General features: G+C 41.0%; 1 protein-coding gene across 6 annotated transcripts in view; it reads left to right on the plus strand.

Annotated features, from left to right (window-relative positions):
- LOC144506495 (uncharacterized) overlaps positions 1–15204 on the plus strand; it is a 110366-nt gene that overhangs the window by 27082 nt on the left and 68080 nt on the right. For 3 of the 6 annotated variants that reach the window (XM_078232688.1, XM_078232714.1, XM_078232733.1), the window contains exons 2-3: positions 2115–2186; positions 8764–8835. The exons of 1 other annotated variant lie outside the window; for it this stretch is intronic. In XM_078232688.1, the coding sequence (XP_078088814.1) occupies positions 2115–2186; positions 8764–8835 (144 nt within the window). The remainder of the gene's footprint in view (positions 1–2114; positions 2187–8763; positions 8836–15204) is intronic. 2 more of the 6 variants (XM_078232706.1, XM_078232697.1) reach the window with 2 other exon arrangements.

The raw sequence follows: 15204 nt of genomic DNA on the forward strand, positions 1-15204 counted from the left end.
ATGCTCTGGAGGCAACCACCCACCCCCCCCCACATCAGGCGCCCGACCCTCTGGGGGGCCTCAATGGCCCCTTTCACCCTAGCAGAGCCGGGCCGCTAGCTCCCTGCAAGTGTAGAGCTATAGTAAACCTTGCTGGAGTGAAATACCCCTGGCGGAGGTTGTGCGGGGGGGCGGGAAATGCGCGGGGGGGGGCGGGAAATGCAGGGGGACGCGAGCAGGCCTGGAGATTTCAATCCCGGGCCTGCTAATGATGTTTAAAATATATGAAAATGAGACTTTAAATAATTTATGCAGCTCTGCACTGACTTCTGGCACAGAGCTGACAGCGCTGGAAGTCCGGCCGGCAAAGACCCGTGGAGGCCGTGGCACCCAGTGAGGAGTCCACGAAATGGCCTTCGCTTGATTCTTCCAGCCCATTGTGCTACGAAAACTAGCGCCATGGGCTGGGAGAATTGCTCCCCCCCACCCAGATTTTTGAATGGATCTAGCTCCTATTAAGTTGATCTTTTTCTACACCCTAGACATTCTGCACCTTCTCCTTTCCTTCTCCCATATGTACTCTATGAATGGTGAGCAAGAAACAATACTTTTCACTGTATGCCAATACATGTGACAATAATAAATCAAATCAACGGCTTCCCAATATTTAATTGCTTATGCAGTGAAATGTAAGTCGCTGTTGTTTCAGATGACCAAAGGCTGCTCTCCCCATTTGAGAAAGAGGGCTGACTGGTGGTGATTTAACTTGAGGGTAACCACATCTCAGGCAAGTGACAAGGTTGAGAAGATGGGTTCTCATGGATAACCTCAGCTATCACTGGAATTGAACCCATGCTGTTGATGTTGCTCTGCATCACAAACCAACTATCCAGCCAACTGAGCTAACTCACACCCCTGCTTATCCAGTACTGGATGTCAAATAAGCTATCTAATGTTTTAACAACCATGGAGTCACGCAAGGTGGTGATAATGATGAGGTAGAAATGGGAGTCATTGACCTACATGTGGGAGCTAAAGTAATTGTTTGGATTATGTTGCTGCATGTAGCTAAGGGTCAAGGATAACAAGCCCAGAAAAAAAGGAAAGTGCATTGTCATCAGGATCAAATACCCCAATCAATTATCTTTGCCAGGAAGTGTACATTTGTAGATGTTAGGTAAATAGAGGATTAAGATTAACAGTGATGTCAAATGATGAAGTAGTGTGAGCATTAAATGAGAGAAATTTTACCCCCCCCAAAAAAGTTGGATTTGGGTTGGTGGGGGTTCAGTTAAGAAGGTTCAGTTATAAGTCTGAATCCTGCCCTCCAACCCACCCATTTCTGGTTTAAACACGGACAGTTTGTGACTAATGTGTTCCATGGCGATGAGCGAACACTTCATTTGAATGCCCCATTTGAATTTTAATCCTGCCTGCCTGGGTTTCCTGTGCCACTGGAAACCCATCAGCTAAACTGAAATGAGCAACTGCTGGACCAGGAGGTCTATGTCTACCCACTTATCAGCTTGCCATATCCAGCAGGCATGCCTACCTGATCAATTTTCTCCATGATTAGACAACCCTTTCCCATCATTGACCAACATTCTGTCTAAGCTGTGCATGTGCATGGTTGCACAGCAACAGGTTGTTCACGTCATGTCCCTTTTTCAAGATACTGTATGTGTGGCATTAAAATAAACAGGCCATACACAACAAAAGCAATTAGGTGAGGCATTGCTATTGACCCTTCCAACCTCCCCCAAGAGCCATTCAATATCTCCACCCAAGCCTGTACATTGAGACCTCGGATCCCTGAGACTTGGCTGAATGTGAGGTGTGCCTCTGGACTTCCCCAGTCGAGCTGGAGGCCAAGCCTGTCAGTCAGCTTTCCTTCTGGGTGGAGAACCTGGCAGTGATGTCATGCACATGCTGTAACCTACTCCAGCACACGGAATGTGAGGGAACCCAGTAAGGCATGTTTTATAAGGAATATAATAACTTTGTGAAAATATAATGTTGAAGTTTGTGACTTGTGAAAAGTGTAATGAATTAAGCTAATAAATTCATAAAAACACTTATTCAGTAGTGATGTTTGGTCTGGGTTTAATGATTTATGGTATTTATTTTCACTTTAGGGATTTTCGAGATAACAACGTTACATTTATATGGAAAGACAACTGGTTATTTTATCCGAATGCAGAATATCTGTGAGTATACTTGTGAGTTGAATTAATAATAAAATTATTTAAATCATTTGACACCAACTATAGCTAAGTAATTTAAGTTAAAGGGAATATCAAATTGCAATGAAAAAGTGTATAATTTTCCAAAGATGAATGGCAGGTCAGAAGAATGGACAGAATATAAAGAACAGCAAAAAAATGGCCAAAAGATTAATAAGGAGGGAGGAATTACAGCACAAGAGAAAGCTAACTAGAAATATAAAAGCAGAATTTCTACAGGCATTTGAAAAGGAACAGGTTAAGTAAATTGAGCATTGGCCCTCTAGAGAGTGGGGATGGGGAATTGTTAGAGGGATTTAGGATAACGTGGGACTAAAAGACTAATAGATTATGATAAACTAATTTAGAGTTCGTATAGTAAAGGTACAAAGTACCTGAAGTTACAAATATAGTTTGCATAGAAACACATATAACCATTGTTAGAGAATTTAAACGTTTTTTTATATATTCTGTATTAAAATGTACACCTTGGCCAACTATGGACTACCCCAAGGCATAATGGGATAAAAGCTGAGTAAGATGAACCACATTCTTTAAGAACAATACAGCCACAGAGCACAGATTTTATCAGTATGGGTTATAGACAGTACAAGCTTCCCAGACAATCGAATGGATAAAATAATACAATTTTTCCCAATATGTCAGTGGGAAAGGGAGCTTTTGATCTCTGTGGACTTGCATAGTAGAATTGCTAAGCAGACAGTGGGGAAAGAACTTTTGAACTCTACGGATCTACATACTGGAGTTGCTAAGGAGGTAGTAGGATGAACTTGTGTATTCTCATGCTGCCAGGGAGTAAAATGTCATTGGCCAAGGTAAATGGTAAATGACTCATACTAAAATGATTGGCTCAACCGGTTAGGGTGAACAGAGTAGGTGGACAAATGATTTCTGAAAAATATATAATTGTAATGCTCATACCCATGCAATTTAGAATTGTTTGGGCTGCCCTATACTATTCTCCCACACGTGTGGACCAGGCCTGGGTGAATAAAAGTATGTCTTCAACCAGAATTACTGCCTTCGAGAGTATTTGCTGAGCTGTATTTAATAAAGAGAAATCTCCCGCATAAAAGCCGGCATAATACTTGGGTCTTTGAAACACTCTTACAGGAATTAATGATGAAAAATAAGGAAATGGCAAATGATTAGACAGTTATTTATGTCTGTCTTCACTGGAGAGGATACAAATAACATCCCAGCAATAATTGGGAATCAAGGTGTGAAAGGGAGAGACGAACCCAAAGCAATTACAATCACCAGGGAAAGGATACTGAAACAATTATTAGAACAAAAGGCTGACAAGTCCCCAGGCCCTGCTGGACTTCACCTAGAGTCTTAAAAAAAGTTGCTGCTGAGATAGTGGATGCTTTGATTTTAATTTTCCAAAATTCCCTAGATTCTGGAAAGATCTCATCAGATTGGAAAATAGTGAATGTGACTGCTCTATTCAAGAAAGTGGGGAGACAGAAAGTAGGAAACTACAGAGAAATTGCTGGAATCTATTATTAAGGATGTTGTAGCGGGACACTTAGAAAATATCAATGCAATGGAATCAAACAGAGTAGACATAAATTTGTCAAAAGGAAATCATGATTGACTAATTTATTGGGGTTTTTTGAGGAAATAACAAGCAACATAGATGGAGAGGAACCTATGCTGTGCTTAGATTTCCAGAAGACATTTGACGAGATGCCACATCAAAGATAATTGTGCAAAATAAAAGTTCATGGAGCAGGGATAAGCATGGATAGAGATTTGGTTAGCTAACAAGAAACAGAGTAGGCATAAATGGGTAATTTTAGTGTTGTGATGAGTGGGGTGGCACAGGTGATCAGTGCTGGAGTCTCAACTATTTACAATTTGGAAGAAGGGACCAAATGTATGGTTGCTAAATTTGCTCATGACACAAAAATAGGTAGGAAAATAAGTTGTGAAGAGGTCATGAGTCTGAAAGGGACACAAGTTAAGTGAGTGGGCAAAAAATTGGCAGATGAAGTATAATGTGGGAAAATGTGAACTTGGCACTTTGACAGGAAGAATTTTAAAAAAAAGTATTTCATGGGATGTGGATGTTGCTGCTGAGGCCAATATCGGTTGCCCACCCCCTAATTGCCTTTGAACGGAGTGGTTTGCTAGACTAGACCATTTCAGAGAGCTGTTAAGAGTCAATCACATTTCTGTGGGTCTGGAGTCACATGTAGGCTAGACCAGGTAAGGGCAGCACATTTCCTTCCTGAAAGGGCATTAGTGAACCAGATGGGTTGTTACAACAATCGATGATGATTTCATGTCTGAGACTAGCTTCATGTTCCCAATTAACTGAATTTAAATTCCACCAACTGCTATGGTGGGATTTGAATCTGTGTTCTTGTGTCCCCAGTGCATTAGTCTGAGCCTCTACTATCAGTCAACTGGCATTTAAACTGAGAGAGATTGCAACTCAGATACAGAGTATCTGGGTGTTCTAGTACATAAATCACAAAACATTAGTCTAGAGGTAAAGCAAATGATTAGTAAGGCCAATGGAATGCTGTGGTTTATTGCAAGGTGAATGGATTATAAAAGTAGGGGTGTTTTGTTTGAAGAAAGGATATAAATGCACTAGAGGAGATCAGAGACGGTTCACTCGAATGATACCTGGTGATAGTGGGTTATTTATGAGGAAAGGCATTTAGAAGGGACATTGACAACATTTAGAAGGCATTTGGACAGACACATGGATAGGAAAGGTTTAGAGGGATATGGGCCAAATGCAAGCAAATGTTGGAAAGCCAAAGCGAGCTTAGATGGGCATTTTGGTCGGCATGGGCCAGTTTGGGCAGAAAGACCTGTCTCCATGCTGTAGATGGATACTGAAAGGATGTTTCCCCTTGTGGGAGAGATTAGAACTGGAGGATACAGTTTTAAAAATAGGGGATCGCCCGTTTAAGACGGAGATGAAATCTTTTTTCCCCGAGGGCTGTGTCTTTGGAACTTTCTTCCACCAGAGAGTGGTAGGGACAGGGCTGTTGAATATTTTTAAGGCAAAGGTAGATGATCTTAGATTCTTCACTAACAAGGAAGTCAATCAGAGGAGGCAGAATGTGGAAATGAGGCCACAATCAGATCAGCCATGACCTTAATGAATAGCGGAACATGCTTGAGGGGTTGAATGCCCTACTCCTGCTCCTAATCTGTATGTTCGTAAGTAAGTTAAGTTCTATTCTTTGTTCCTTGGTTGTCAGCTTAATAAAGCAACACCACGTTTCTGTATGAGAATTCATGTTTAATAAAAATCTTGATTAATATTTTACAACATGGGGTTATTAGCATTGACTTTATTTTGTATCAATCAATTTAATTTCACATGATGCTGAGAAGCGGCTGGGGATATTACAGATAAAGCTTTGGACAGTGACGTAGTGCTGAAGACCTGTCCACCAGAATTATCCCCTCCTCCACCCCGTCCCCCTGGTCAAGCAATGATATTTCACATCCAACAAGGTGGAAAAACTTTCCAAGTATGTCCTGGAAGTAACAAAGCCGTTTCAAGGTTTTAAAGGCAGGCTGAGATAGGGCTGGAGCCAACCAGTGTTACAAAGGTAGCAATACGGGGTCTTTGTGATGGAGAGGGTATGGAGTTAGAAGCTTAGCTGAGATTTGAATAGAATGCTGAGGCTTGAAATTACCTGCTTCATTCTGAGAGTAAAATACAGATGGAAATGAAGTTATAGTGTTTATAATGGGGAGACTGCCATCTTCCAAAAATGTTTAAAGATAATCATTCTTAGAGAAAAGTTAGCAAAACACTACAGCTGCTTCGGAGCACAGTGTTGACTATCCCATTATTGAAGCAGCTGAAGGCAGTTGGGCTTGGGACAATGACATGTGGAACTCCTGCAACAATGTTCTGGGGCTGAGATGATTGATCTCTAGCAACCACAACCATCTATTTTTGCGCCAGTTATGACTCCATTCTTGGAGAATTTTTCCCCGATCCCAATTGACTTCAGTTTTATTAGGGTGCCCTAATTTTTCAAATGTTGCCTTGACATCAAGGGTGGTCATTATCACCTCACTTCTGGAATTTCCCTCTTATGTCCATGTTTAGTACGTCTGGAACTTGTTGCTCATGGCGACCACACACTTGGGAGTGTTAACTCCCACTTATGTCGTTGCATTGTATTATTGATTGCTTTCAATAATAATTGGGAGTAGATTTTTAGAACAGCAAATAAGCAAATTTGAATTTATCATGCATTGTGTAGATAAGACATATCTAGGCAATTTTCCATCTTGTCAGGGAGGTTTTTATGTTGCAGCTCTACTAGAACAACTTGGTTAGGGCCATGGCATGTTCTAGAGCACAGATCTTCAGCACCACAGTCAGGATGTGTCAGGGCCAGTTGCTTTTACTGTGTCCACCTCACTTGGCTTTTCATGAAGCTATCTGAAATGGATCGCATTGGCTGAAAACTGGCGTTTGTGACGCAGACTTAAGCAGTGACAGATCGGACACTTGGCACTTCTGGCAAAGGATGGTTACAATTTCTTCAGCTTTATGTTTTACCTCTAAATGCTTGACAATCTTTGAAGATGGTGTTATTTATGGAGCAGCCTCCTCTTGTTCGTTGCTTAATTGTCCACCAGTTGTCATATGTGGACTACAGAGTTTTGATCGTTGGTTATGAGATCATTTAGCTCTGCTCATGGCATGTTGATTTTCTGTTCAACATTCAAAAAATTCTGTTTTGCAGTTTCACCAAGATTGTACTTCCTTTTCTGGTATGGTTGCTACTGTACCTGTTCTTCTCATGTTCTTCTCCACTCTTCACTAAACCAGGATTAGTTATCAAACTTATTGGTGGTGGAGGAGTGAGGGATATGCCATCCCAGAAGTTTACAGATTATAGTGGTATTCAGTCCTGTTGCTACTGATAACACACAGCACTTCATAGATGTCCAATTTTATGCTGGTTGGGCTCCTCTTAGACCATCCCACATGTCATGTGATACTACCACTGAGTTATGAAGTAGAATAACACCAATATGAAGACAGTACTTGGTCCTTAGAAGGATTGTATGGTGGTCATTCCTACCAGGGCTGCCATGAACAATTTCATTTATGACAAGTAAATTGATTAGATCTACAGTGTTCCTTTGTTTCGTTTCTCTTGGTCCCTGCCTTAAGCCCAGTCTGATGGCTGTGAACTTCAGTACTTGGTCAGCTCGGTTTGAAGACTTAAAAATGTGAACAATTGGTAAAGAGAATTATGTCAAACTGTAAGGCTGACCGAAGATCCTACGATTGCCCAACTCTGTGTCACAATCAGACTCAAATGCAAGTTCATATAATCACAGACTACTGCTGACCAGAATATATACTTGGATTTTGCAGTTGTAATGAGGCCAGAAGTGTTAGCTGTCATTACAAATATGAAACTGATAGCAAGTTCTATTGTCTGTTTATGCACAGTTAAACATGGAAATGTAGGCATTGGTTTCAGTGATTTCTCCACTCTGCCACAGGTTGCACTGTCGAAGTCCGTAAAATCATAATAGTCACTTGAATTCATGTGAATTGAAAAAGTTGTGCCATGTTGAATGAGATGTAACAAGTTTTTAGTGGCATACTAAATTCATATTTACTATTGAACAATCTCTCTGGCCCTGAAAAAACAATTTTGTATTCATGAAATGTCAAATTTCCCTTGTGATAAACTTGATGAATTTTTAACTTTTTAGATTTTTTCTATATTTTACTGTTTACCTTAATTCCAGGTGTATGGCCAAAGCTTAATTTCACACTGTAAATTGTTTATAAGGGGTCTGCAGTGGTTTTTACTTCATGGTCTGCCCCTCTGTGAGAATTCCTCAGTGTGACAGGCTACTTAATCTACTTGATGACTTCATTGTTGCTGGGTGCCAGACAGCACCCTGAGCTGATGTGGGACTGAAATTACTGGAAAGGTGAAATGCACCCCATAGTGATCCCTAGACCTTTGCCAAAAGTCTTCTTCGAAGTGAGCGATGACCACCGTCACTTTTTTTGCTGATTGCAAAGTCTGTGCCATCGTCTCTATAACTGATATCTCTAAAGTATCAAGCGGTTGACTATGTAAAGCATCTTGACTGCTGGCGTGATGTGTTTAAAATGATTTCAGTGCATATATCTGCACAATAATCTCCTTGGTGTTCTCCCAATTAGCTAATGTAATTTTGGCAGAAGATTGGCAGAACAGTGTTTACATGTGTATCTGGGGTAATGCGCATCTTTTGCTCAAGGAATTTTCCTGAGTAAGTTTCTAGTGTTGGGTCTTTTCAGTTCCAGTATTCTTCAAAAATAAGGTAGCCCAAAAGCATTTTAGATCACTTGGGTATTTCTCTCTATCATTCACCCTTTTGAGCTGCATGCTTTGGTGACAGAACTACATTTGTACAGCTAAAAGTTAGTCCAATAACTCTAACTGCTGCAGGTAAGATTTGGTACTTCATAGCATTATTGAAAAACACCCTGTTAGACAGCATGAAGCTCATTATAAAATGTATTAACTTTCAGAAATTTAAAGGGGAATCGTATCACGGATCTGATTCCGGAAACTTTTGAAGGTCTCTCACATTTGAAATACTTGTAAGTTTCAAACTTTACTTACTGCTTTTGATGATTCATGAACTTTAGTGATTTGTGACTTTAGCCTCTCAACAAGTTGAAGCTATCTGTGTGTGTTGCTTAAATCTGCTTGTTACAATTGATTGTTGTTTGCCCAAATATTGCATCTCTTGGAGGGGGAGAAAAACTACATTGTCCGACTTGCTATTCTATAACTCCGGCTAGTTAATTATCAATGAACTTGAATAGTAATTGAGTAACCATTGTCTGAGGTTTCCTGATTTCCTAATTGAAAGAGATAGCATAAAACTGAAATATTAAGTGAGGAATAAAAATGAAAATAAGCGATAAAATCTCTCCATAGTAGTAACAGAAGAATCTGTGAATAATGATGGTTTGATGGTGCAGAGTTTTCACCTCTGGAAGCTGGTACAAATCTAGCACAGGTTGGTGGGTACAGTGGGCTGGTCAAATAAAAAAAAAATCCTGAGTAATATTCTTAGTAAATTCAATATGAGCTGTAACAAAATAATTTAACATATTGTCAAGTTTTTAACAAGCATAATTCACAATAGAAAATTAATTGGCATTAAACTGATAGTCTCCATCAAGCTCACAATGATAGCTGGAGCAGGAAATAGAAAATCCACTTGGCAACACTAGGGGTAAGATGCTGTGCTTAAGATACATTATTGAAGCAGTGTGTGGAAAACATCTGGCCATTCTTGATGCGGACAACAGCGGTTTATGTGTTAAAGAAACTGTTCCTATCGCTATCACCTAAAATTCTTGTTTTGTAAATTAAACAATTTAAAAAATAAAATAATTAAGCAAATATGAATAAAAAAGGCCAATTCAATACATACCATTTTATTATGTTGATTCTTTCAATATTTTAAGAATAAAGTTAAATGTTTTGTTACAGTATAATCAGATCTATGTAGTGAAATACAACGTGCAATAATATTCCATAGATTATATCAAATGTATAGCGCTGAAACAGGCCATTCTACCCAAAGATTCCTGCCAGTGCTTATACTCCATACGAGCCTTCTTTCCCCTCTTCAGCAAGCTCTATCCACATAACCTGCTATTTGTTTCTCCTTTGTGTTTATCTAGCTTTCCGTTAAATCCATCAATGCATGTTGATCCTTAAGGAACATGGGGGACTCTAAATTTCATATGGACTGCACAAACCAAGTTTGCAGTACATGTGAACATATGAAATAGGCAAAAAGCAGGCCATTCGGCCCTTTGAACCTTCTCTGTCATTCGATAAGATGATGGTTGATCTGATTGTGTTTCAAGTTCTACATTCCCATCTAACCAGATGACCTAAGGGAATCAATCTACCTCTGCTGTAAAATGGGACCATAGAATGCATTCAAGATAATCTTCTAGATCAGCATGTCAAGGGGTCAATTCAGAAAAAAGTTACTTCGAATCTTTTTTTTTCAATGAAACAGGCTTAACTAATAACCTTGTAATTAAGAAGCGACTGGGGAAAACTGATCATAATAGGGTAGAATTTTAAATAGAGTTTGAGAGCTGTTTATTCAAATCTGAAACTAGGGTCGTAAGCTGAACAAAATGACGTACGCATGACGAGCAAATTTGCTAAAATAGATGGGGAATCTAGATTAAACTCAGACATTAGATAAGCAATGGAAAACGTTTAAAGAATTGATTCATAATTTTCAGCAATTCTACATTCTCTTAAGGAATAAAAATGTACAGGTAAAGTGGTCCAACTGTGATTAACAAGATAATTTTAAGCCTGTATTAGATTAAAGGTAAAGGCTTATAATGTTGCCAAAAAGAGTAGTAATCCTGAGGATCAGACAGATTTTAGAATTCAGCAAAAGATGACAAAGATATTGATAAAGAAGGAGAAAATAGTGTTCGAGTGTAAACTAACTAGAGACATAAAAAATAGATTATAAAAGCTTTTAGAACTATGTATAAAGGAATAGATTAGTGAGGGTAAGCATGAGTTCCTTGGAAGCAGAGACAGGTGAAATGATAATGGATAATAAGAAAATGGCAGGGATATTAAACAAATAGTCCTTGTCAATCTTCACGGTAGAAGAAACAAAAAATATTCTAGAAATAATGGGGAACCAAGGGTCTAGTAAAAGTGAGGAGTTTAAGGATATTGCTATTAGTAAAGGATGGCCCTGGAGATTTAATGGAACTAAAAGCTAACCAGTACCCTAGACCTGATGATCAACGCACTTCAGTTTTAAGAGAAGTGGCTGCAGAGATGGTCAATATATTGGTTTCAATCTTCCAGAATTCCCTTGATACTAGACCCTTGAGACCCTGTAGATTAGAAGATAGCAAATGTAGACCCCCTAATCGAGAAATGTAGACCCCCTAATCGAGAAAGGCATGGGAAAGAAAACAGAATTCCAGGCCAGTTAGCTTAACGTCAGGAGTGGCCAAAATACTATAATCTGTTATTAGGAATACAGTAACAGGGCACCTAGAAAATCATTAGATGAGGCAGAGTCAACATGGATTTATGAAAGAAAAATCACTTTTGACAAATCACTAACACACATGGGGTGAATAAAGGGGAAAAAGTGGAGGTAGTGCATTTGAATTTTCAAAAAGCATTCAATAAGGTGTCACACAAAAGCATAGCAGACAAATTAGGGCTCATGGGAATGAAGGAATATGTTAACACGAATTGATTAAAGGACAGAAAGCAGAGTAGGAATAAAGGGGCAATTTTGGGTTGACAGGCTAAAGGGACACCATGAGGAAAAGTGTTTTTTTTTTATTTTAAAATTCTTTCATAAAGCTGTGAATGTCACTGGTAAGGCCAGCATTTATTGATCATCCCTATTTGAAGATAGTTGGGTCTAGGTTATTCACTGAAGAATCCCTGCAACAGTGTCTTGGGACTGAGATGATCTTTCTCTGAGTGCTAAGTATTTTGACTCCAACTAGTGGAGTGTTTTCCCCATTCCCATTGACTTCAATTTTGCTAGGATTCCATGAAACCATACTTGGTCAAATGCTGTCTTGATACCAAGGGCAGTCATTCTCTCACCTCGCTTCTGGAATTCAGCTCAATCAATGTTTGGGCCAAGGTTATAATGAAACTTGGAGTTGAGTGGCCTTGGTGGGGTGCAAATAAGCTGTTTATTGTTGAGTAATTGCTGCTAGATAGCATTTTTTGTTTTAGTACATTTGTGGGATATGGACATTACTGGCTGGCCAGCATTTATTGCCCATCCCTAGTTGCCCTTGAGAAGGTGGCAGTGAGCTGCCTTCTTGAATCTCTGCAGTCCATGTGCTGTGGATTGACCCACAATGCCGTTAGGGAGGGAATTCCTGGATTTTGACCCAGCGACTGTGAAGGAACGGTGATATATTTCCAAGTCAAGATGGTGAGTGGCTTGAAGGGGAACTTGCAGGTGGTGGTGTTCCCTTGTATTTGCTGCTCTTGTCCTTCTAGATGGAAGTGGTTGTAGGCTTGGAAGGTGCGGTCTAAAGATCTTTGGTGAATTTCTGCAGTGCCTCTTATAGATAGTACACACTGCTGCTACTGAGCGTCGGTGATGGAGGGAGTGGATGTTTGTGGATGTGGTGCCAATCAAGCAGGCTGCTTTGCCCTGGCTTCTTGAGTGTTGTTGAACCCATCCAAGCAAGTGGAGGGTTTTCTATCACACTCCTGACTTGTGCCTTGTAGATGGTGGACAGGCTTTGGGGAGTCAGGAGGTGAGTTACTCGCTGCAGTATTCCTAGCCTCTGACCTGCGCTCTATCCACTATGTTTATGTGGTGAGTCCAGTTGAGTTTCTGGTCACTGGTGACGTCAAGTTGACAGTGGGGGATTCAGTGATGGCAACATTGAATGTCAAGGGGCAGTGGTTAGAGTGCCTCTTATTGATGATGGTCATGACCTGGCATTTGTGTGGCGTGAATGTTATTTGCCACTTGTCAGCCCAAGCCTGGATATTGTCCAGATCTTGTTGTATTTGAACATGGACTGCTTCAGTATCTGAGAAGTCATGAATGGTGCTGAACGTTGTGCAATCATCAGCGAACATGCCCACTATGACCTAATGATGGAGGGAAGGTCATTGATGAAGCAGCTGAAGATGGTTGGGCCGAGGACACATTGTCAATGACACATTTCATTGATTTGGTGAAGATTGAGAATAGATTTTGGGGTGGTAATTGGCTGAATTGGATGTATCCTGCTTTTACTGGGCAGGACATAGAATGTGAAAAATCGTCCAGCCAGGGTAATAACCAGAATTTTAGCTGTACTATAACAGCTTGGCAAAGGGCTCAGCTAATTTTGGAGTGCAGAGCTTTAATACTGCAGCCAGAATATTTTCTGGGCCCATAACCTTTTCTGCTTCTAGTGTTTTTAGCTGTTCCTTGATGCCATGTAGGGCCAATCAAATTGGCTGAAGAGTGGCATTGTACTGGCAACTTGTGTTGATAATGGTAGAGTGAGAGATTTGCCAGGGCATGAGTTTACAGATTATGATTGAATACAACAACTACTGCAGATAGCCCACAATGTCTCATGGATGCCCAGATGGGCTGCCAGATCTTTTCACATCACAATGGAGGATGTCCTCACTGTGAAGATGGGACTTCATCTCCATGAGGACTATCTAGTGGCAAAGCCAACCAATGCTGTCATGGATCAATGCATCTATGGCAAACAGATTGGTGAGGATGAGGTCACGTAGCTGTTCTGCTATTTTGTTAGTTCCCTCACCACCTACCACAGGCCCAGTTTGGTAGATATGTCCTTCAGGACTTAGTCAACTATTGTTCTCTTGGGCCTTGCTATCTACGTAACATGGCAATCAGTGATTTGAGATGAGACAACTAAGGGCCATAATTTCTTACTAGCAGCGGAAAGTGATGACCTGCTGGAATGACAGGAGTTTAAAACACACTTATCTGCTCTGGAAAACTTTCTTCAAACCTCTGCTGGCTGGAACTGCTTGGGTCCTGCAGCAAAAATGTCCCCAAAAGCCACAGCTCTGTGCAACTCCAGGTACCAGGTACACGGTACCTACTCTTGCAACTCGGCCAACGTTGTCTACCTGATACGCTGCAGGAAAGGATGTCCCGAGGCATGGTACATTGGGGAAACCATGCAGACGCTACGACAATGGATGAATGAACACCGCTCGACAATCACCAGGCAAGACTGTTCTCTTCCTGTGGGGGAGCACTTCAGCAGTCATGGGCATTCAGCCTCTGATCTTCAGGTAAGGGTTCTCCAAGGCGGCCTTCACGACACATGACAGCGCAGAGTCGCTGAGCAGAAACTGATAGCCAAGTTCCGCACACATGAGGACGGCCTAAACCGGGATGTTGGATTTATGTCACATTATCAGTAACCCCCACAGCTTGCCTCCTGGACTTGCGGGCTATCCTGTCTGGAGACAATACACATCTCTTTAACCTGTGCTTAATGCTCCCTCCACCCACATTGTCCGTATCTTTAAGATCTGGTTGGCTGTAGGGATTCGCATTCTAATTAGTATTCTGTAACTTGATTTTGTGTCTCTGTGCCCTGTTTGCGAGCACATTTCCACTCCATCTGACGAAGGAGCAGCGCTCCGAAAGCTAATAGAACATAGAACATAGAACATAGAACATTACAGCGCAGAACAGGCCCTTCGGCCCACGATGTTGCACCGACCAGTTAAAAAAAAACTGTGACCCTCCAACCTAAACCAATTTCTTTTCGTCCATGAACCTATCTACGGATCTCTTAAACGCCCCCAAACTAGGCGCATTTACTACTGATGCTGGCAGGGCATTCCAATCCCTCACCACCCTCTGGGTAAAGAACCTACCCCTGACATCGGTTCTATAACTACCCCCCCTCAATTTAAAGCCATGCCCCCTCGTGCTGGATTTCTCCATCAGAGGAAAAAGGCTATCACTATCCACCCTATCTAAACCTCTAATCATCTTATATGTTTCAATAAGATCCCCTCTTAGCCGCCGCCTTTCCAGCGAAAACAATCCCAAATCCCTCAGCCTCTCCTCATAGGATCTCCCCTCCATACCAGGCAACATCCTGGTAAACCTCCTCTGCACCCTCTCCAAAGCCTCCACATCCTTCCTGTAATGTGGAGACCAGAACTGCACACAGTACTCCAAGTGCGGCCGCACCAGAGTTGTGTACAGTTGCAACATAACGCTACGACTCCTAAATTCAATCCCCCTACCAATAAACGCCAAGACACCATATGCCTTCTTAACAACCTTATCTACTTGATTCCCAACTTTCAGGGATCTATGCACACATACACCTAGATCCCTCTGCTCCTCCACACTATTCATAGTCCTCCCGTTAGCCCTATACTCAACACATCTGTTATTCCTACCAAAGTGAATT

This window comes from Mustelus asterias, chromosome 2 (genome assembly GCF_964213995.1).
Source record: "Mustelus asterias chromosome 2, sMusAst1.hap1.1, whole genome shotgun sequence".
Classification (NCBI taxonomy): domain Eukaryota; kingdom Metazoa; phylum Chordata; class Chondrichthyes; order Carcharhiniformes; family Triakidae; genus Mustelus; species Mustelus asterias.